This window comes from Myxocyprinus asiaticus, chromosome 32, assembly GCF_019703515.2.
Source record: "Myxocyprinus asiaticus isolate MX2 ecotype Aquarium Trade chromosome 32, UBuf_Myxa_2, whole genome shotgun sequence".
Classification (NCBI taxonomy): Eukaryota; Metazoa; Chordata; class Actinopteri; order Cypriniformes; family Catostomidae; genus Myxocyprinus; species Myxocyprinus asiaticus.
In genome coordinates this window covers 31,123,766-31,148,235 of record NC_059375.1, presented here as the reverse complement: position 1 = coordinate 31,148,235, position 24,470 = coordinate 31,123,766, and the positions used below count along the sequence as shown (strand labels likewise).

General features: G+C 36.9%; 1 protein-coding gene across 6 annotated transcripts; it reads right to left on the bottom strand.

The window, feature by feature from the left end:
- Positions 1-264: 264 nt before the first annotated feature.
- On the bottom strand, positions 265-22,572 carry LOC127423434 (E3 ubiquitin ligase RNF157-like). Of its 6 annotated transcripts, none has more exons than XM_051667725.1 (20): positions 22,062-22,572; positions 20,175-20,293; positions 18,339-18,427; positions 17,759-17,905; positions 17,471-17,588; positions 17,249-17,315; positions 16,674-16,717; positions 16,453-16,500; positions 16,027-16,098; positions 15,712-15,871; positions 14,483-14,595; positions 11,644-11,879; positions 11,297-11,405; positions 10,415-10,523; positions 10,144-10,325; positions 6,592-6,651; positions 6,429-6,477; positions 4,646-4,765; positions 3,523-3,553; positions 1,801-1,926 (listed from the first exon to the last, which is right to left on the bottom strand). In XM_051667725.1, the coding sequence occupies exons 1-20, from the start codon at positions 22,147-22,149 to the stop codon at positions 1,911-1,913; spliced, it is 1,977 nt and encodes a 658-aa protein (XP_051523685.1). In that variant the 5' UTR covers positions 22,150-22,572; the 3' UTR covers positions 1,801-1,910. The 6 variants fall into 6 exon arrangements, with proteins under 6 accessions (XP_051523684.1, XP_051523687.1, XP_051523685.1 ...); XM_051667726.1 differs by having other exon boundaries at positions 1,817-1,926; positions 3,519-3,553; XM_051667729.1 differs by lacking the exon at positions 4,646-4,765 and adding an exon at positions 2,518-2,557 and having other exon boundaries at positions 1,831-1,926; positions 3,519-3,553.
- Between the last annotated feature and the right edge of the window lie 1,898 nt (positions 22,573-24,470).

Here is a 24,470-nt window from a genome sequence, read left to right as displayed (position 1 = left end):
TTCTTCCTTGTTCATTGTTACACACAAGTCATAAACTTAGCACCTCACATTTCTCCTTCTCAGTGACTCGTTACATGGCCATAATTCATGTATTGCACATAAATAATATATTAGAAATAAGCATAACCCTATAATGTACTTAAAAGTAATTAAATTAATTGAGTCAGTAACTGTAATCTGACTTCATCTGATTACAAGCATTTAAAATGTAATGTATTACACTACATTTGACTGAAAAGTAATTAGATTACAGTAACTAATTACTATGCAACTGGATTACACCCAACACTGTGTTTATATATATATATATATATATATATATATATATATATACTGTATATGCTAGACTGTCCCTAAAAGATGATTGATAATTGTTTTTTAAACAATGAACAAAGAGCTTGACATTAGCTTTGTGACATTTAATATACCAGTAGCAATTTGAGGTGCAACCACAGATGTGGACCTCATCAGCAGGTTTTCCCAAAAATTTCCCTTGTACAAAATGTTTCAGAAGGCTCTACAGTAAGCAGTTCAGTAGCTTCTCCGTGGCCAGAATGATGTGTAACGCAGGTTAGGCAGCTCAGTAGCTTTGAGTCTTTTAAACATGCAGGGCTGTACATATAGCTCAAAATGAGCTGCAGCAAACTGACAAGGGCAGACATGTGAGCAAACATGTGTTATTGCTCTGAAGTTCATCTTGTTATGGATTGATTATGGCAATTTAAATATAAATTAGGCAAAGTAACAATTGAGGTTTTGAGTTGATTATTGAAATGATGGCGATACAGCAAACTTAAGATCAACATGAAATCAAAATTGACTGTTTACTTTCATTGCACGTTCCTGATATTATTGAGAACGATTAATATACCAAATACAAAATAAATGTCTTAATCAAAATCTAATAACTTGCTTGCTCTGAAATGTCTTTCCTTTTTTTGCTGATGTCACAGGATATTGGATAATGATAATAGTTTTAGCAAAACTCGCATTCAGGTCTGGCTTTACTCTGGAAAGCCCACCTTTCAAAATCCAATCAATTCCTGATGATTAAAATCAAGTTAAATATCCTGTTTCACTCAGAAATGTGTAACATTACAGTAGAATAAAGGGGTTGTGAACATGAATTCACTTTTAACTTCATTAATATATCTGAAAATGTAGTTCATTGTGGGCAGTTATCCAGAAGGAGATTCATGCAAATGTAGAGTGACATTAATGAGGAAAGTCCCAAGGGGGCAGTTAATTCAGATAACAGAATTTTTATGATGATTCAAATAAAAGTGTTTATATGCGTAAAAAATTATTAATGAAATTATAGCACAGTGCTAAAACATGTTTATCTGAGCATTCACTCAGCATAGTCACACAGCCCTGACATGAAATTAGACATCTCTCTAAGAGAGAAGAAATGCTGCTCGGATCAGAGGTTGGAGTCTGTACTGTGTCCTAGTTTTTCAGGCTTTCATCAGGAGAGCTGCTTGAGTCATCCCTCCATCTCTACACATGAGGGGGTGGAGCGTTGGTGTAAACGTGGTGCTTTACATAAGTATCAACACCAAAAGAGTGCTAAAAACACGACATCTATCACAATGGAAAGGGGAAACCACAGTCCATCCTTCAAGACCCTTTAAATCAGGAGATTTCTAAAGTCTGACTTTGTGTGGACACAAGTTTGGGTATAGATGGGATGAAGACAGAGGCAGATATCTCTCTTAGGAGAGGTGTAGGTCTGTGTCTGATTGGCTGAGGACAGCAGAGAGGCTAACAGAGAATTTTACACAGCTAGGGGTCCATGATGAGGTTTGTTCTTAGGGTTTGGCACCTCATTGGTGACCCCCTGATCCTCCAGGTTGATGTTGCTGGTGGACGCATGGTGAGCCAAAGGACCCCGTCCATGACGATAGACGTCAAGGTATAACAGACCTAACAGACAGGACAGAGAGAATCCAGGTTAAAAGTTACAGATGAGGACAGGATTAAATAAAGGCCCTATCCCAAATGGCACAAACATAAGTCAACAAGACAGTAGGCTGTCCCAATTTTCCTTTGCATTTCAGAAGGGTGCTCATGAGTGCCACCGTTACAGTTGCCCTTGATGCACTTTTTTGCTGAGCCCCTACAGATGCAGACTTTACAATATTACCCAAAAGACTATGCGATACAGTGTAGATTCGGAAGAGGACCACAAGGGCTAGAGTGCCATTTGGGAAGGGCCAAAGAGGGGAAATAAAGAAAACGTAAGAAATACAAAGTTGTAAAATAAAGCGAGATGAAGACATTTGCAAAGGCTAAAATAATGATGGGATTGTGTAATCGAGATAAAGGATAGAAAAAAATCATCAGAACTTTCCTAGACCTTTTTTCCTGATTTACTGAGCACCCTTTGGAGATCAGTGTTCCTCAAGAAGCTATTTTTGCTGAAAGTCGAAGTGTGTAATTTTTAATGTTTAAATAGTTGCTCCTATTAAAAGGATAGTTCACCCAAAAATTAAAATTCTTTCATCATTTACTCACCTTCGTGCCATCCCAGATGTGTATGACTTCCTTTCTTCTGCTGAACACAAACAAAAATTTTAGAATAATATTTCAGCTCTGTAGGTCCATACAATGCAAGTAAATGGTGGCCAAAACTTTAAAGGTCCAGCATAAAAGCAGTATAAAAGTAATACATATGAGAATTCAGAAGCAATTTGATAGGTGTGGATGAAAAACAGATCAATATTTAAGTCCTTTTTTACTATAAATTTCACATTCTTCTTCTTTTGTTTTTGGCAATTCACATTCTTTGTGCATATCGCCGCCTACTGGGCAGGGAGGAGAATTTATAGTAATAAAAAAAAAGACTAAATATTGATTTGTTTCTCACCCTCACCTAGCATATTGCTTCTGAAGATATAGATTTAACCATTGGAGTCTCATGGATTAATTTTATGCTACCTTTATGTGTTTTTTTGGACCTTCAAAGGCTGACCCACCATTCACTTGCATTGTATGGACCAACAAAGCTGAGATATTGTTCTAAAAATCTTCGTTTGTGTTTAATAGAAGAAAAAAAGTCATCTAGGATGGCATGAGGGTGAGTAAATAATGAGAGAATTTTTATTTTGGAGTGAAATATCACTTTAAATATGGAAAAGAAACATTGGCTCAATCAATGGCGTGAAATCGAGAGGGGGAGTATTCAGGAATCCTTCTTGAAAACAATCATAATTTTTGCAATTCCGTTTGTTGACACTAGTGGCGTAAAATTTACACACTTCAGCTTTAAAAGCAAGACATTATTATCCATTGTTCTCCAAATTTTACAAGATTTACTGATAACTGAAAGGCCCCACACTGATTATTCACCATGCATCTCAAGCTAAATGATGAAAGGCTCTTTAAACCTGAAGAGGTAAAAAGGCAAATCCACAAAGAATCCCACTGATGACAGTAGTGAATGGTAAAAAGCCAGAGATTTCTTTGTGAATCCAAGCCCTTTGTGCCTTGCATTTTAACTTGCTACAATGCCATACCTACTCCTCAATGTGAACAGGACACGAGTCCTCATCTGTCCATTCCACAGACATCCAGTAAGACAGGGAGAAAGAGAGATGGGAAATGATAGAAGGAAAAAACCAAGACAGAAAGAGAGAACAGAGCACATTTACAGTACATCAAGAGAATTGACCAGAAATCCACAGAAAATGAGAGTTGGATTGAGAAAGAGAAGCTCGGTGCATTGAGGTGATGAGAGAAGATGATGGTGGCCAGGGTTGTAGTAAGGAATCCGTACCTTTAAATCAGTGTATTAAAACCTAACCAGTGCATTTTAGTTAGTGAACAGTGGTTGTCAAACATAGTCGAACATGTCCATTATAATGTGATGAACTTCACCTGTGAGGAACTGACTTCATACATCCAGTAAAATTACCTTGAACCCAGTTGGTTAAAAGTACTTTCAAAATGGCTAAGAAGAGTGAAGTCAGTTTTGAAGGTCATCATTTGTTTTAAGACGTTTGAAGATGTCATTGGTTTGAATATTTTGTTATCTAATGCAATGATATTCATACATTTTAACGATTGGACTATACTGTATATTGTGACTGTGTAGTAGTCATGATGATTATAAATATGATGATTAATGATGTAAGAATCATATTTTACGATCACAAATCTCATTTAAAAAGCTTCCTTTGTTTCCTTTCAGAGAGAATCCGAATCCTTTCCCTAGATGACAGTAACCGAGTTAGGAATCAATAGAATATGCTAGCAAAAGAGCGAGGATAAGCAGAAAAATGAAGGGATGAATAAAGAAATAAAGACGCAAAGCTACTTTGAGCTGGCAGACACTGAACATGAACTTAGCCATTAGTATGACCCAGACACAGAAGATACAAGTCATACACAATATAAAATCTCTCTCACACACACACAAAAGAGGGTGGAATAAAGGGCATGGCCACTATTGTACCAATTCACGCTAAGCAAAATTACAGCAGGGTCAAAGTAAGGGCGAGCATGAGCAGAGAAAGCCAATAGAGTTTCGGAACCAGAGATTTGAGAACTAAAATCCAGTTGCTTTTTTAAAAGGGACACCTTGAAACAACCTCACCCAATCCCTTTCAATCAGAAAGTCCATGTTCCAGAGGTTGCCACTCACCAGCGAATCGGCCATCAGGAGGCTGCTCATTGTCCAGGCCTGTCATACAGTGGGTGTCAGACTGCCCATGATTGTTATTGTCAAACTCTGGACAAGGCACCTCGCTCCTCCTGCGCCCACCTGCAAGCGAGGTCAGAGGTCAAACAAGAGCAGCCAGGGCAGGGCAGAGCAGAGCACAGCTGAGTGGAGGCAGCAATAATGGGGCCAGGGCAGGGACGGGGCGCAGGATGTTTCTCGGCAGCCATTAAGTGATGGATGCACATATATTCATGTGAGAGCAGAGCGGATGCAATTGGCGCATGCGAGTGAACACAACTGATAAAGACACTAATACAGACTCTCATTTGCATATATTATGTACACCAAATATACACACAAAATATAAAATTAGAAAGAGACAAAAATGTCTATGCAAAATGGTAATTCAGTTTCAAAACATAAGGTTCCATTCGTTAACATTAGTTAATGCATTAGGTATTATGAACTAACAATGAACAATATACTGTATTTTTTACAGCATTTATTAATCTTTGTTCATGTAAGTTAATAAAAATACAATTGTTCATTGTTATTTCATAGTACATGAACTAATATTAACATATACAACTTTTGGGACCCACTTTAAATTAGGTGTCTTTAATTACTGTGTACTTATATACAATAAGTATTTTATACAATGTACTTATTTTGTACATATGTGTTGTTGCATTGTACTTACATTTAAGGTACCTGCATTTAATTACATCTTTAGTTACACTGTTAACCTTATCCCCTAAACCTAACCCCTAACCTTAACCACAATCTAAACCCTAACCCTTTCCCTAAACCTACCCATACCTCAACCTCAGTAAAGCAAATGTATATATTCTGAGAACTTTGCGGAACATCAGATATATATTGAAAATATATCATTTAATGTTAGTACATAGTAGTTAAAGACACCTAATATAAAGTGGGACCAACTTTTTATTTGAAAAAATGTATATGTTGAAATTAACATTAACCAAGTTCATTGTTAGTTCACGTTAACTAATGTTTTAAACTAATGCATTGTGAATTGTTGCCAAATAACAAAAAAATAAAACACTAAAAGCAAAGCCTAAATACTGCAAACTTATCCTGACATAAAATTATTAAAGTAATGCATATATTAAAGGAATAGCTCAACCAAAAAGATCAATTCTGTCATCATTTATTCACCTTCATGTTCTTCCAAACCTGCATGACTTCCTTTCTTCCATGAAGCACTAAAGGAAATGTTAGGTAGAATGACAGCCTCAGTCACCATACACTTTCATTGTATGGACCAAATATACAGTGTGAGTGAATGGTGACTGAGGCTGTCCTTCTGCCTAACATCTCCTTTTGTGTTCCATTCTAGAAAGTAAGTCATACCGTTTTTGAAGAACATAAGGGTGAGTAAATGATGACAGAATTGTCATTTTTTGGTGAACTCTCCCTTTAAACTAACCCTAACCTACATGGCAATTAGTAGAAGGCTGCATACTGTATATGTAATTGAAATTCGAATGCCAAATGTGCTTGTCTGTGGGCTGATTAAAAAACCCCAGAAAATCTCAAATGTGAACTTTATATTGGTTGCGAGCAACCTTTGGCTCACCTACCAACACAAGTTTTTTAACAAGAGGTGTGTAGGCAGATTTATAAGCTCTTGTGGATGAAGTACCACCTACAGATCACAGGTTTGCAGAGTGTTCTTTCTCCTTAATCTACACAGTGATGTAAAAATGCCAATATTCACCCAACTTGTGGTCACAATTACCCTGTTCTTTGGTGGGAGATCCACAATCTTCCTCAGTAACATCATTTCCCTAAGGAAAGAAAATGGCACAGCTGAATACATCACATACTGTACATAATAAAAGGTAAATGTTCACAATAAATCAGCTGGGTTTAGAATTAGATGGTGTGTTTTAATGTTTCACCTCTGAATCCTGTTCTTCAAGAATGACAGCCACAAAGTTTTTTGGCTCATTGGGCATTTCCTGCAGAGAACATGTGTAAATATGGTCTCTTGCACAACTGCTCCATTCGGTAATATGTGAAATGTATGTGACATTTAAAAAATAATGCGTGAAAAGTACATTGCCTTGTTAATCATAGAATAGCATATTCATTTATAGTCACATCATCGAGGCGGGTGGAATCACCCCTTTAAGCATTTGAAGCTGCCACATTTTGCTGCAGGGTTTCCACACCTTTTCAAGACTTTTTTAGTTGTTCATGATTACTGTACTGTGTAAGGTTTTTAAATTTTTTTTATAGAGATTGCACTCACAAAGAGCAATTTTTAGCCAGTAAAATATTTCAGAGATGAGAATAACTGGAATAATTTACATTTGCTTAAGAAATTTTCATAACTTTTCCATGACTTTAAGATTTTATTAATTTCCATGTCTTTTCCAGGTCTGTAAATCCTTAATTTGAAATTCCTTGATATTTCCATGACTATGGAAGTCCTGTGGTTATATAGTAGATACATTTTAACTGTTAACAAACAAACGCATTGCTCCGCCACTTCCGGGTTCTTTTGGCAGCCGAGAAAAGAGTTGTGTTCAATGGGTGCTTCATACAAATTAAGCTGAAAATGCACAAAAAGGTTTGTTTGTGGAGTTGAAACACCCCGTTTCCTACAGATTATTGGAGATTTAGGCTTCTTTAAATTTCCATCAGGATTGTTGGATCAGGAAAAACTCAGGATTTACAAACCAAATTCTGAAAAACTTGGGACAGTATGAAAAATGCTTATAAAAACAAAAAGGAGTGATTTGTAAATTATATTCACCCTCTGCTATATTGAAAGCACCACAACTACTAATTATATGATGTTTTACCCTGTGAATTTCATTGTTTTTTGTTTTTTTTATGTACAGTACTTTCAAATCAGATGATTGCAACACACCCCAAAAAAGTTCGGACCGTCGAGTGTTTACCACTGTGAAACATCACCATTTCTTCTAATAACACTTATTAAGCATTTCGGCACTGAAGACACAAGTATAGTTTAAAAAGTTTATTTTCCCCCATTCATCCATTATGTAGATCTTTAGCTGCATAACTGTATGGGGTCTTCATTGCCATCTAATGCGCTTAATAATGCGCCACACATTTTCAATTGGAGACAGGCCAGTACTGCGGGCAGGCCAATCTAGCACCCACACTCTCTGCTTACACAGCCGTGCACTTGTAATCCGGGAAGTATGTGGTTTGAAGTTGTCCTGCTGGAAAACGCAGGGACGTCCCTGGAAAAGACGATACTGGATGGCAGTATATGTTGCTCCAAAATTTGTACATATCTGTCTGCATTCATGGTGTTCTCACAGATGTGCGAGTTACCCATGCCATGGGCACTGACACACCCCTGGCCCATACAGACACTGGCTTTTGGACCTGACGCTAATAACAGCTTGGATGGTCCTTTTCCTCTTTGGCCCGGAGAACACGACAGCTGTGTTTTTCAAAAACTATTTGAAATGTGGACTTTTCAGACCAAAAAACACTGTTCTACTTTCCATCTAAGATGAGACCGTGCCCATAGAAGCTGGCACAAAATCCTTCCAATTTGTCTTTGGGGAAGTCTTGAACGATCCTTGCTTTTGAAGGACTATGACACGATTGCCTCACCTGTTTAACATCTCCTGTATCATATTGCCTTGTTATTTCAACTTGTCAAATTGTTATTAGTCTTAAATTGCCCGTCTCAGCTTTTTTGGAGTGTGTTGCAATCATCTGATTTGAAATTACTGTACATTTAAAAAAAATAATAATAATAAAATTCACATGGTAAAACATCATATTATGTGTAGTTGTGGTGCTTTCAATATAGCAAAGGTTGAATATAATTTACAAATCACTCCTTTTTGTTTTTTTTTTAGCATTTTTTATACTGTCCCAACTTTTGCGGAATTGGGGTTGTAACATAAATCATGACATTTCACAGATCACCGTCATTGTTATTGCATCTGCTCTATTAGACCCAATTGACCCGCAGGTGCTATTGGTAGATTTTAACTTTTCACTAAGACGTTGCACAAACTCAGATCACAAAGGACTGTTTTCAATTTCCAAAGTGCAATTGCTGTGACAGCTATGAGGTTATATATAATCTAATGATGACCTTGTATGAAAAACACCATGGAAGGTCTAATGGGAAGAATAGAACCCCGTCTCCACCATCGCAGAGCATAGGCTACTGTTTATGAAAGGATATGCACATAAAAATAATGTCAGATTATTCAGAAAGGACCTACGTATTTTCTTCACTGTAAACCATAATAGTTTTTTGAGGTGTAAAATAAATGTGCTTGAAGTGGTAAATTAACTGGTTTTATTCCATTCAAAAATTTTACTTAATTTTGAATACATTTACCAGAAAAATTAGGTTACAGACACCGACAAAAGCAATGTTTATGGGTTAAATCAAGTAGAAATACTGTAGTTCCTTTAGGTGTGCATGCCTTTGTGTCTTCTCGTTTGGACTATTGTAATGCTTTGTATCTGGGTGTGAGTCAGGCCTCTCTCTCTCGCCCGCAGCTGGTCCAGAATTCAGCTGCTAGTCTTTTAACTGGAACCAGGAAAAGAGACCATATAACCCCAGTATTGATTTCCCTACATTGGTTACCGATCCAATACAGAATCCAGTACAAAGTGTTGCTATATGTATTTAAGGCTCTCCATGGTCTAGCACCAGAGTACATCTCTGATTTAATAAGTTTGCATCAACCTTCAAGGTCTCTCCGCTCTGGTGATCAGCTATGTCTGTTGGTTCCTCAGTCTCACCTTAAAACTCAAGATGATAGAGCTTTTGCGGTGGCAGGCCCTAGACTTTGGAACGAGCTTCCATTGGCCATGAAATCATCTCCGTCTCTAGTGTCTTTCCAGGGGGCCTTAAAAACTTATTTATTTTCCCAAGCTTTTAATTAATTGCATTATAAATTGTACTATGTCAATTTCTCTTATCCTGTTTTTGTCGGTTTTAAATGCTTGTTGTATTCTTAAGCTGTATGTATGTGATTTTATTTTTTGTAACTCCATGTACAGCACTTTGGTACCCAGTGCGGTTTTTGAAAGTGCTCTATAAATAAAATTGAGTTGAGTTGAGTTGAGTTGAGCTGAGTTGAGTTGAGGTAACATAGGCAGGTTACCACTTTTTTAGTATATGTGTAAAAGTATGCGTATGCACAAAGTGAAGATTTGGCATATGCACAAAAAGTTGTCAAATTTTAAAAAATATACAAACCCCAGAACCTTTCAGAAGTTCATACACATGGTCGAAAGTGTGCAGTGTGACGGTTATTATTTATAAACACCTATGTGTGTGTGTAAAATGGAGTAAGCTTTTTTCCATGTCCGTTTTGATGTCTATTGGCTATTGTTTGATGATAAGGTGGTGAAAATGTATACAATCACCCAAAGCATGTGAAGACAACAGGCAAAAGTGAACAAAATATCCTGTTTCCAGGCCTTCAACCCCTTACCTCACCCTCATGCTGGGAAGCGGCCCTGCTCTCTGCTGGGGTCTCAGGGGGCTCTTCTCCCTCTGCCCCAGCCATGTAGGAGCCAGACATGGAAGATAGTGTGTCAGTGCTGATCTGAGAGTGCTGGCTATGAGATGACGCCATTGACATCACAGACTGGGCCAGACTGCTGCTAACTGGGTCTGAACAAGACAGGAATTGATAAGCTATTGTAAATTATGCAGCTCTGGTGCGGTTTACAGTTTAACTTAAGTGCACTGAGGAGTTGTACCCTCTGGGGAGGTGATAGTGGAGGAGAGAGGGGTCCCGTTGCAGGAAGACTGATCTATGGCCCCCGAGGATGACAGGGTGAGGTTGTCACTTTCTGGGGTCACTCCAGACTGCGGCAGGATAAAGAAGATTTTTAGAAAAATTTCTCAGCTCTGTAGGTCCAAACAATGCAAGTAAATGGTGGCCAGAAGTCTGAAGGTCCAAAAAGCACATAAAGGCAGCATAAAAGTAATCCATAAGACTCCAGCTGTTAAATCCATATCTTCAGAAGCAATATGAAAGGTGTTGATGAGAAACATAAATATTTAAGTCCTTTTTTTACTATAAATCTCCACTTTCACTTTCAGATGTGAAAGTGAAACTAAACAGGCGCCACATGTGACTTTCAGATGTGAAAGTGAAAGTGGAGTTTAAAGTAAAAAAGGACTTAAATATTGATCTGTTTCTCTCCCACACTTATCATATCACTTTTGAAGATATGGATTTAACCACTGGAGTCTTATGGATTACTTTTATGCTGCTTTTATTTGCTTTTTGGACCTTCAGACTTCTGGCCACCATTCACTTGCATTGAAAGGACCAACAGAGCTGAGATATTCTTCTAAAAATCTTTGTTTGTGTTCAGCAGATTAAAGAAAGTCATACACATCTGGGATGGCATGAGGGTGAGTAAATGATCAGAGAATTTTCATTTTGGGGAGAACTATCCCTTTAAATCAGTGTTACAGAAGATTTGTTTTTTGTTTTTTAGAAAAAAATAGCATGGAACCTAAAGATTAATAGAATAGAATAGAATAGATTAACATAAACTTTGTCATTTAGGTGATGCTTGGAATGATTGAAAAAGGTATAAATGCTATGGATGTATTTGAGATGTTCGTACCTCTTGCTGTTCTGCATGCAATTTTCTCCTGCACGTTTGCACCTCAGACTCACTGCATGACTTCTCATCCTCCTCCTCTGGCAGCACTGAAGAATTCTGAGAGAGAGATCTAGAGAGTTCCCAGAATACATGATTAGCAACCACTCTCTTTTCTGCCTGTTTCTTCAACCCATTATTTAACATTCACAAGTAAAAAAAAAAAAGTAAGGTGATACCTTAAATTCAAAATACCCAGCCAATGTTTTATAGATATTAAATAAAAAGTATTTTTTACAAAGTACAGTAACACCGAAATACTACTCCACTTTGTACTCAGTGCCTTAATTCTTCAGTAAGGGCTCACTCACTTAGAGCCACTCTTCTTGTGTTTCACATTCTGGCTGGAGTTGACAGAGTGTTCTAGTGGAGAGAGGGAGCGAGCGGGTGTGTGGTGGCTATCACTGTCATATGTGGGCACAGATCCCGAAACATGGCCCCTGGTGAGGCCCTCAAGTGGAGGAGCAGATGGAGATGGGTTCAAGGGCCCATTCAAGGCCTCTAACAAGGACACAGCTTCATAACCAGGTGGGATGTGCTCTGATGCCTGCAGTAAACATGTGGCCATAAAGAGCAGTACAGTTTAGGAGCATAACAACATTTGCATTTAGTATGAATAAGCGGTAAATGTTAGCAGTAAACACACTTCATTTTGGGTATTTAAAGTTGGTCAGCTTTAGTTTTAGTACTTAGGTTTGCTTGACATTAATCAGTGGATCTTAATCAGTGTTTCCTGCATCATTATTCAACAGTTGCAATGGACTGCTACTTGAGCTACAGCACTATGGCAAAAGTATTTCACCAGAGTTGTGAGTTTTAGTTTGAATGTGATGAGATAAAAGACTGGAACTCTAAAATACGAAATACGCAAGGGATATAATGTACAGTAAGCCGGATATTATTGCAAAATAAACCCTGACAGGGTGATCAAGCGTTGTATCATCCTAAAAGGATTTATTTTGTGATAGTGACTCACAGAACAATATCATGCTTATTACATGCTACTTACCAAATAAGTAAATAAATGAACATTAAATACTGATTTTAGTTTAAATAATTTTATTATGTTAGAAGAAAGAGATCACAGAGTGCCACAAGAGACATAAAATTATCACATGGTTGCAAGGGATAACAATCAAATATACTACAACCCCAATTCCGAAAAAGTTGGGACAGTATGAAAAATGCTAATAAAAACAAAAAGGAGTAATTTGTAAATTATATTCACCCATTAACTTGTGAATTTCATTTTTTTTAAATGTACAGTACTTTCAAATCAGACGACTGCAACACACTCCAAAACAGTTGGGACAGTTGAGTGTTTACCACTGTGAAACATCACCATTTCTTCTAATAACACTTATTAAGCATTTGGGCACTGAAGACACAAGTTTGTTTAGTTTAAAAAGTGGAATTTTCCCCCATTCATCCATTATGTAGGTCTTCAGGTGCACAATTGTATGGGGTCTTCGTTGCCATCTAATGCGCTTAATAATGCACCACACAGGGGCCTGGGTAGCTCAGTGGTAAAATACGCTGGCTACCACCCCTGGAGTTCGCTAGTTCGCTAGTTTGAATCCCAGGGTGTGCTGAGTGACTCCAGCCAGGTCTCCTAAGCAACCAAATTGGCCCAGTTGCTAGGGAGGGTAGAGTCACATGGGGTAACCTCCTCGTGGTCTCTATAATGTGGTTTGTTCTCGGTGGGGTGCATGGTGAATTGAGCGTGGTTGCCGCGGTGGATGGCGTGAAGCCTCCACACGTGCTATGTCTCCGTGGCAACGCACTCAACAAGCCACGTGATAAGATGTGCAGGTTGACTGTCTCAGACGCAGAGGCAACTGGGATTCGTCCTCCGCCACCCGGACTGAGGTGAATCACTATGTGACCATGAGGACTTAGAGTGCATTGGGAATTGGGCATTACAAATTGGGAGAAAAAGGGGAAAAAGCCAAAAAAATAAAAAATAATGCACAACACATTCTCAATTGGAGATGGTCAGGACTGCAATCTAGCACCAGACACTGGCTTTTGGACCTGACGCTGATAACAGCTTGGATGGTCCTTTTCCTCTTTGTCCAGGAGAACACGACGGCTGTGTTTTTCAAAAACTATTTGAAATGTGGACTCATCGGACCAAAAAACACAGTTCCACTGTTCTACTTTCCATCTAAGATGAGACCGAGCCCAGAGAAGTCGGCAGTGGTTCTGGACAGTGTTGATGTAGGGCTTCTGCTTTGCATAGTCTTCTGTCTTAACTTGCATCTGTGGATGCAGCAGTGAATGGTGTTGACTAACAAAGGTTTACTAAAGTAATCCCAAGCCTATGTTCATGATATCCATTACAGATGAATGATGTTTTTTAAGACAGAGATGTCTGAGGGATCAGAGATCACGCACATTCAGAAATGGTTTTCATCTTACCCTTTACGCACCGAGATTTGACCAGATTCCTTGAATCTTTTAACTATATTGTGCAGCGTAGAGGGTGAAATGCCCAAAATCCTTCCAATTTGTCTTTGGGGAACATTGGTCTCAAAGTGCTGGATTATTTGCTGAAGCATCTGTTGGCAAATTGACAAGTCTTGAACGATCCTTGCTCTTGAAGGACTAGGCTGTTTTGAAGGCTCCTTGTACAGTATACAGTACTATGACACAATGTTCACCTGTTTAACATCTCGTGTTTCATATTGCCTTGTTATTTTAACTCATCAAATTGGTATTAGTCTTAAATTGCCCGTCCCAACTTTTTCTGGAGTGTGTTGCAATCATCTGATTTGAAATTACTGTACATAAAAAAAAACTATGAAATTCACAAGGTAAAACATCAAAATGTTTAGTTGTATTGCTTTCAATATAGCAAAGAGTGAATATAATTTACAAATCACGCCTTTTTGTTTTTATTAGCATTTTTCATACTGTCCCAACTTTTTCGGAATTGGGGTTGTATATTATTTATCATTATACAAAATTAATAGACTACAGAATGCAGCAATTGACAATTCAGAATCAAGTACACTCTGGGCTCTCCCACTGCATCAACAGAATTCTGTAGGAAATGCTTGTCTTAATGCACCAGATTATGTTGCTATGAATAAAGCACTGTATGAGCTCTCTGAAGCAAACAGGAATGAAGCAGGTTTAGTATGTTACCGAGTGCTCCTCTGAGTCTGAGGTCTGTGAAGTGATGACAGGATTGAATCCAGTTGGGGTGAGTGGGTTCAGTTTTTTCCTCATCGCTCGGATCTGAAGAAGGGCACGAAACGCTACAGGGATTAAAAGAAGAGCCTCTTAAATAATTGATGCTGCAGAAAATATTTAAGCCAAGACAATACACTGGAAACAATGCATGCGTAGATAAACTGATTAAATAAACATTTTTTTGTGAAATGAGTGTCAATGTTTCTGCACGAGAAGATAAACTATTTGATGACTAAATCTAGTATTTTATTCAACGAAATATCCACCATAACATTCATGTATGAGACAATTTAAAGTTTAAGTGTAAAAAATATGTTGTCCTATTCCATCTTAAAGGGATAGTTCACACCAAAATGTAAATTCTCTCATTTACTCACCTTCATGCCATTCCAGATGTGTATAACTTTCTTTCTTCTGCAGAACACAAACGAAGATTTTCAGAAGAATATCTCAGCTCTGTAGGTCCAAACAATGCAAGTGAATGTGGCAAGAACTTTAAACCACCAACAAGCACATAAATGCAGCATAAAAGTATTCCACAAGACTCCAGTGGTTTACTCCATGTCTTCTGAAGAAATACAATCGGTTTTAGGTGAGAACAAAACAAAAGATAACTCCTTTTTCACTATAAATCTTGACATAAGCAATCTCCTTGGTTATCATGATTTCAAGCTCGATTACAAATGATCATTGTGCCTAAAGTCTGCAATGGCAAGACATACAGTGAAAAAGAAGTTATTTTTTGGTCTGTTCTAACCCAAAGCAGATTGGATCGCTTCAAAATAAATGGATTAAAACACTGGAGTCATTTGATTTATTTTTATGCTGCCTTAATGTGCTTTTTGGAGCTTCAAAGTTTTGGTCACCAGTCACTTGCATTATATGGACCTACAGAGCTGAGATATTCTTCTAAGAATTTGCGTTTGAGTCCTATAGAAGAAAAAAATCTTATACGAGTAAATGATACTTTTCATTTTTGGGTGAACTATTCTTTAATGTGCAGAGAAAACTATAAATAAACCATTCATACATTGATTACCCTGGAAACTGTAAACATTGTGACTCCGTGGTGCTTTCAAAACATTGCTGGGGGTTTTTTTAAGCATCCTGACCAGCCTGACAAAAAAACAAATATCTTCTAAACAATAATGAATGAATCTGGTACAAGGGTTGGTGCTTACGTAGTCGACAGATGGGGCAACAGTTGGCCTGGTAACGCAGTGTGTCTGCGCAGGCGTTGCACAGGCACAGGTGTCTGCAGGGTAGGATAAGTGTGTCCCGCACATCCGACAAACACACCACACATTCAGCGCTGTTGTCACTAATCTCATCTTCAGCAACCTGTAAACATCAATGGGTAACTTTTAACATTTTTATACTAATTATCAGATCAAAGCAGTGACAGAGCTTGTCCTTCTGCCTTGATGTGGAAAATTCTGGTCACAATTACACCAAGAATGAATTGATTCTTTTTGTAAATGTGGATGGTGACGTACCTTTGATTCTTGACTGTTGTATTTGTTCTCTATGCCATATATTTCCTGCAACAGGTAACTAACACCATCCACCTAAGATAAATTCAGCAAAATGGAGATGTTAGGCAGAATGTTAGCCTTAGTCACCATTCACTTTCACTGCATCTATTTTACATACAATTAATGTGAAGAGGTGAATAAGACTATCAGTCTTTAACATCCTGTCTAACATTTCCTTTTGAATTTTCATTTTTGGGTGAACTATCCCCTTTAAGAGACTAAAGTTTGATCATTTGTAAATTTGCCTCGGGATATAAAGAAACACTTAGCAAAGCTAAGTAAGACTAATAGCAGCCATTTAATCTAATCTGTCCTTCTGCCTTCATTTTTTCTTTTTCTTCTTTTATGCTATAGGAATTCTTACAACTATAATAAATGGGCACTTACCATTTGTTTCTGTTTCAGAGGCTTCACACAGTAACTTCCGTCCATGTGCTAGGAGAAAAGGACAGCAATATTTTGATAAACCTTTATATAGTTCCAATTGTTAATGTTTTCTACAGTATATAGAGACAATATGAATAGGCTAATTTACAAACAAGCATTAAGAAGATACACAGGAATTAGAAGTCTATACCCCAGTTCTTTTATCAACACAAAAAACATACCTTTTCAAAGGTTGCGAGAAGAACATGGGAATGTCCCAAGTGCTCTGCACAAAAAAAAAACAAAAAAAAAAACATGTGGTGCTGAAAAACAATAGATTTCCAGTTTCATATGAAATCACATAGGACAGAGGTTCTCAAACTGTGATAACCAATCTGACAGAGGAGTTTCAAGTGATTGTAGATAGATGGTAGAAGTTTTTTAATCCAATTAAAATATATTTAGAGCAAATACATTTCATATTAAATGTTTGAGTTGGATTGCAGAAGTTGCATTTTAACAAGTGCAATTACACTGTAATCAATTCTAATTGCTATTATTGTGGTGTAAGCATGTTTTAGAAGGTCCTTCCGATGAGATATTATTAAGGAATATAAATGAAAATATGGCATTATTATTATGATTTCTCATTGCTAAAATAATTAGAAGGAACATCATTGTGATTAGGTGGCATTTAGATGTTCTGATTGGATCAAAAGTGGTACTTTGCCTGAAAGGTTTGAGAACCATAGGACATTTTTGACAGATGATTACAGATGACAGTCATAACTGCTGATAATAATGACAACAAACTCACCATCTCCCTCATCCACTACTGCTTGTACAACCATGGGGAAGATGTCTTTATCCATGTCAAACATAAGCTGTGTAACATTAAAAGGACATGCATTATGAATTACTTAATGATTTCTACACTGAGATAGATGACCGCCATTCCAATCTAACCTATTTAACCTCTCTCAAAAAATAAAAACACACATACGTAGACACAAAAGGATATAGCTAACAGAAGTGTTACCTCCTCATCTGCCCACTCTGATAAGTTGACATAATGAGAGGGCAAACAGAACTGTTGGCAGACGCCACGTTTGAAATGCACCGTTTCTGACTGCAGAGAGCTGTCCTGCGGCAAGTATCTGTCAACATACACAATGAACAGAGTGATACAAATGAAAACCTCAAGCTTTCCTGTCACTTCCTACTTTGCTGCTCTCTGATCAAGTGGTATGGGTTGAGTTTAAAGTATTTTATTAATAAATAAAAAAATCTGAGGAAACTTTTAAAGTGCGTTTAATGCTGAACTTACATTGGCACACCATTGTGAAACTCTTCAATGGCTTGGTAGTATATAGTGATGGCAACTTGTGTGTCGGCATCAAAGGTAAACTCAATATTGTAGCAACTGTGGCTTTTTCCAACATCCTGTCCAGGCAGCTTCATGTCTTCACTACATCTGCAGTCAAAATGACAGATTTTACTGGATGCTCATTCAAGATTTTGACTAAATCATGGGTCTTAATAAACTGAAAAATTAAAATAATGTATTTACAATTGAAACATGTGTTATGTTTACATGTGACTAAAAATGGAGCATATAAATTATAGATATCTTAAAGGAATAGTTCACCCAAAAATGTAATTACATTCATCGTTTATTCACCTTCATGTCATTCCAAACCATAATGCAATTACAATGAATGGGGACTGGAGCTTTTAATCTTCAAAGAGAACCATACAGAGCAACCGGTACATTCCCCAGAATATCTCCTTTTATTTTCCATGAAAGAAAGGAAGTTAGATGGGTTTGGAACAAAATGAGGGTGAAGTAAATTATCCTTTGAAAGCTTTGCCAGATGTAGTAAAGATATTTAGGAGGAAAATCTCACCGGACAAGTCGTAGAGTGTCTTTGCGGATGTTGATGAGACTGCGGAGGGTCTTGACTGGCTCTTGAGGAGGTGGAGCATTGTACGGAAACTACAAATCATAATTACAACAGAATGCACACTTTACAAACAAAGCAGTTCTCTGGATGGAGGCAGCTGGAATCAGGGTGAAATTATTGATTTTAAAACCCAGTAGAAAGTGTCTGAGAAGCACTTTGCCCTGTTTTGTCAAATCACATATCTAAAACACACATCTGATCTCCTGTAAAACTGAACAATAATCTGGAAACAAAGCCACATTACAAGGTGGTGTACACTGATCTCTGGACAAGCTGCTGTGTTGATGCATGTGTGTGTGCAATGCACTGGCAAATCCACATGTCGGAGAAGCAGCATGCGTATGTAAGCTCGTGGGTCAACACTGGTGGGTGAGCCTTTTGCCTCCCCTCCCCCATGTTTTTAGCCTGAATGTGGCTCTCTGTACTACTTCCAGTAAGCTGTTGCTTAAATCCACAGCATCACTAGCTTGTCTGCTTAGAGATGGGCCTTGCAGCTCATAAACACAGTGCTAATAAACACTTACTGTATAAAGACCCGTATAGGAAGCACAAACATAGACATCAATATCAGGATAAAAGAACAACAACTGTATACAATTACACATGGCAAATTGGGCCAGAATCACATTTGGACAAGTATAATAAAGTAAATTATAGAAGCTTTCACTAATAAACAGTAATTCAAACTATCTTGCATACTAAATATCAAATTTGAATAACAGCTTGAAGCAGCTCAAATACATGTCAAAAAATATTACGAAAATATATATTCTAAAAGACTATTTTAATGTATATTCATAAAAACATATTCGAAAAGGTAACTGTAAAGGAATCAAGAATGGCAAAGGAGGAAGCTGGGACTGGCTTGACAATCCATGTGAGACATTTATAGCATATACACTTTTCAGTGTCACACAATATGACTATTCAGTCGAAACATTGAACACACAGACAGGTCTGGGTTGCTTTTCAGCGGTTCCCGACAACCACATCGACATGCATCTCTCTCTCTCTCCATCTGCTGCTGTCTCCTCTCCTCAAATACTCCCACAACCCCTCACTGGAACGCGAGACTGGTGTGGCACACAGGTGGAACTCATTCACCACTTATCTTCCTGGCCTCGCTCTGCCCAGAGGCCACTCGGTCCCACCCTGCTCGCCACAGTAACACTTTACAATAAGGTTCCATTTGTTAACAAAATGAGATAACATGTAATAACGATGAACAATACTTTTTGTATTGCATTTCTTAATCTTGACTGATGATAATTTAAACATATACTAATGCACTGTTAAAATAAAATAAAAAGTTGTATTAGTTAAAATAATGCACTATGAACTAACAATAAACAATTGTATTTTTATTAACTAATATTAACAAAGATTAATAAGTGCTGTAAAAAATATTTTGTTCATTGTTCGTTCATGATACCTAATGCATTAATTAATGGAACTTATTGTAAAGTATTACCTTTGAAAATAAATACGTAAATATCTATGAATTTGTGAATTAATGCATTTATTTGAATTCATATTATATGAATTTAAATATATTTTTAGAACAATAATCTAAACAATTGCATATGATTTATATGCATTGCAATGCAGTAAAAAGAGACAAAAATACTGCTGCTGATCATTATACCACTGGAAATTAGATAACACATAGTAAGATTAAGAACTGAACACAATCAGTGGTGTGATGACTTCCTTTCATAATCATAACCAAATGGCTGAATCTAATCTAAGTATTTTACAGGAATTTATATTCAGTCTTACCACTACTGGTCTATTGCCAAGGAAGTTGAGGTCAGTGTTTTCACCAAAGAGGTAGCCTTCAGGATGAGTTGAATCAAACTTCTCTCCTCCCATAATAAAATGGCTAGCAAAATAACTCCCTGTATGATAAAGAACAGATCAGTTGTTACAGATATTGAAAATTCAATTTGACAGGGACAACAGTGTTGCGAAAATGTTCATAATTCCTGATCGAACTTTCATCAACATGATAAAGCACTTCCCCTTCTGAACCATATGGGCTTCATGTGTGCTTTATTCAACATCTAAATTAACTGATTTTAATAACATCAAAATATTACATCACATGACTGAAATCATTAGGTAAAATGAATTAATAATAACCAATAATTGGGTCAGAATAGCTCTATAAATGATCATTTCCTCTTATAAAAATTAACATCCTGAGTGTTCCATTAGTATGAAATATATTATTGTATTATAACCCATATTATTTTAGCAACAGGCACGGAAACTGATATGGACATGGTTATGTTGATGTGAAAAAATCTAACTGCTCCACTTCTCCAGAGAAATGTCTGGACACACAGGATGAACGAAGGCTTGCGAAATGAAGACAGATATAGTAGAGACTAAAAAAAACAACAGATTAAGGGCAGAGGATTCAGGCTATACTACAACAGGAAGATACAAGAGTATGGATGAACAAGCACGAATCTGAAGCATCAGGTAGCAAGAATCAGGCACAAGTCCCAGGCTGCATTTACAGATTATCTGTCTATTTACACTCATCTCAATGTTAATCCTGCCTGTCTGCTCAAATTTCTTAAGATTTGTAAAACAGGCAAAAGTGCCCATAAAACTAGTTTGATGGGTGTTTTGAATTTCCTCAACTTACAACAATGGTTGTACACTTGAAAATGAAGGTTTTACGTTAATGTAACGTACTAAATTGCAAGAAGTTACGTAAACCATAGTCAACATCACAATTATAGTAAAAAAGGACATAAATATTTATCTGTTTCTCACCCACACCTATCATATCGCTTCTGAAGATATAGATTTAACCACTGTAGTCATATGGATTATTTTATGTTCCCTTTAAGTGTTTTTTGGACCTTCAAAGTTCCCTTGCATTGTATGGTCCTACAGACCTAAGATATTCTTCTAAAAATCTTTGTTTGTGTTCAGCAGAAGAAAGAAAGTCATACACATCTGGGATGTCATGAGGATGAGTAAATGATGAGAGAATTTTCATTTTTGGATGAACTAGCCATTTAACTACTTTTGCCTGCAGTGCACAATGCTGTTTTCAATCCTGTTTAATTTTTGCATGTTGAGTATGAAATCATGCAAACCATTTGCTCTAATTATAATATATTTCAGCAGACAAAGCAGTAGTGGGAGTGATAAGCCCTATAGCAATATAAAGGCAAGCATCTATGCGCCATGCTGACCAGAGGCCTGACAGACTTGCTGACCAAGAAACCGTGGGTGGTGGCCCAGTCCCTTTGGAGTTAAGGTGAACAGAGGCCCCTCTCAAATCATAGGGAAACTATTAAAAAAATATTTTATAATCCCCCTATTTTATCTTAATTTCTGATCATTTACATCATTTGTCCATTAATAATGACAAAGTAGGCTATTAAATCTGAGCTTGAGTTTCTCCATTGGGCCAATAACAGCCTTCTATTATAGAGTAGCGCCAGAGGTTATCCTAATGCAAATACTATTAATACTACTTTTAACAATAATAATAATAATAATAATAATAATAATAATAATAATTTGTATTATAAAATAAATGGTTTTCATACCATTTATTGTATGTCGTTTTATATTATTTATTATAAAAATAATAATAATAATATTTTGCTTAATGCAAAATATATTTATTATGTTTCTCACCGGTTTTGGGTGGATATCTGTAAACAGAATTGGACGGGATATCGACCTCCTCCACTCCGGCATTCTGACGGCTTGTCAAAGCTCCCATTTCATACAGTCAACAATTAAAATTACACCAAATGATTGCAATCCTACTGCAGCGACGTCTTCTTTAACCCAAACATCTTCTTCTTCATGCAAAAATACCCGTTGTTTGCTCTTAGCTTTTAGATTTTTTACCATGCACAGGATTAGTTTGTGCTCTTAATGCCCAAAAAGCTTCCTACAGAGTCCCACGGTCGTTGTTTTGTCTGCAGACACAAGCTGCTCTTTGCGTCCCAGAAACTGTGGTCCTTTTACAAGGCTGCCTCTCTTTCCATGGTCAGCATCCCTTGCCAGGTTGCGGCGTAAATAACGCTTTCAAAGCCGAGACAGATGCTCTCTGTGTGACACAGTTCTTTGTATGTTTATCATCATCCCTGTATCCTCTGTTCTCCGAGCGCTTGAGCGATGCGATGCGGATGCGTATCAGTGCCCTAGAATAAACGGGTAGAATGTCACTGATCACGAACCGGGGTCACAAAATGGGCGAGGATTAGCTAACCGAATGTTGTATTTAATTGGTCAGAAACGATTGGTCTAAATAATAGTTATTTTATTTTGCTCTTCGGTGAATATTGTAAATTAAGCAGCTATAAAAGTTTCATTCAGGTATGAATTATAAACTAGACCGCAGCGTAAAATAAGCATCAGCATGTGGTACTTGTTACTTTTCTCCGCGATGATCGGGAAAGACCAATCACAGACGTTTGAGTTTAGTAGATAAGGTTTTTTAAAAACATCGTTTTATAGATATTGTTTGGGCGGATTTCCGTTTTTAATGTCAGGTAGCACTCTGTGTAGTCTTAACATTTAAAAGATTCTATATTTTAGTGCACAAATATCTCCAATAAAAGAAAAAAACGTCTTGAAATTGGAATACGGCTCAATGGAGGATTTTACTATCTGAGCCGCCAAGCCCCACCTGGAGAAAAAAAACGTTTTAGATACAGTTTGTTGTTAGTAAGATCTGCCACCCAATGATCAATGCTCTATTACTGTCCCTCAGAAGCGCTATTGGCCACCCCTGATGACAGGCTTAAATCCAGACTTGAGGTTTGGTGCAGTACAATAACGGATTCTGCTTCGCCAAACGTGACCTTCCCCGAAACTGTGAAGTGATTTACTGCAGTGCAGTAAGGGCATAATAGGGTAACTGATGTTTCATTAGTAGCCCTTCCATCACTGAGCTCTATCTAAAAAAAATAAAATAAAAAAAAATAAACAGGTCCCCTTATTAATGATCAAGTGTGCACAGCACTTTATTATTTATATATCTATATATATATATATATATATATATATATATATATATATATATATATATATATATATATATATATATATATACCATCTCATGAACAGTTTAAACTGCCCCATTGAGCAATAATTATGTGCAATAACAAGCTTAGTCAATTATATTTATTTAACATATCCTACCTCTTCTGCACATTACATTGCCTTGCACTGTATATAATCAGAATGAGCTTTATTGCCAAGTTACACATACAAGGAATTTGTCTTGGTGACAGGAGCTTCCACTACACAATACAAAACAGCAACAAGACTTTAAAAAAATAATTAAAATTGAATAAAAAAAAAATTAGATAAATATTGAAAATAAGTATATATCGAATACACAATAGACAATATATATACATACATACATATACATACATATACACACACATACATATACATACATACACACATATATACACATATACACATATATGAATATATATATACATACATATACATACATACATACACACACACATACACATACGTAGTGCAAATCTAAATACAAATCGGTTATGTACAGTGCAAGGGAATGTAATGGCAGAAGAGGTTGGATGTGTTGGATAATATAAAAAGACTAAGCTGTGTATTGCACATTAATTATTGCTCAATAGGGCAGTTTTAACTGTTCATGAGATTTAACTGTTCCTGAGGGAAAAAACTGTTCCTGTGCCTGACAGTTCTGGTGGTCAGAGCTCTGAAGCGACGGCCAGAAGGCAACAGTTCCAATAATCAATAATCCTCTCAGCAGTCCGAACTGTCCTTTGTAGTCTTCTGATGTCTGATTTCGTAGCTGAACCAAACCAGACAGTTATATAACAGAATGTATTTATATATACATATATTTTTGTGTCTTATTGTGTATTTCTATATAAACTTTATATTCTATTCACTTTATTTTTGTTCTTTATTCTATTTTTTTTTATTATTATTATTATTTCTGTCTTGTTGTTGTATTGTTTGTGCACTGGAAGCTTCTGTCACCATGTCAAATTTCTTATATATGTAAGCATACTTGGCAATAAAGTT

Bases quoted from the DNA above. Each gene is read 5' to 3' on its own strand.
- LOC127423434 (XM_051667724.1), bottom strand. From the start codon at position 22,149: ATGGGAGCTTTGACAAGCCGTCAGAATGCCGGAGTGGAGGAGGTCGAT. The intron at 15,872-16,026 runs GTACGTCACCAT...TGATGTTTACAG, and splicing joins ACAACAGTCAAGAATCAAAG to GTTGCTGAAGATGAGATTAG. The intron at 11,880-14,482 runs GTAACATACTAA...TGTTTACTGCAG, and splicing joins CAGACTCAGAGGAGCACTCG to GCATCAGAGCACATCCCACC.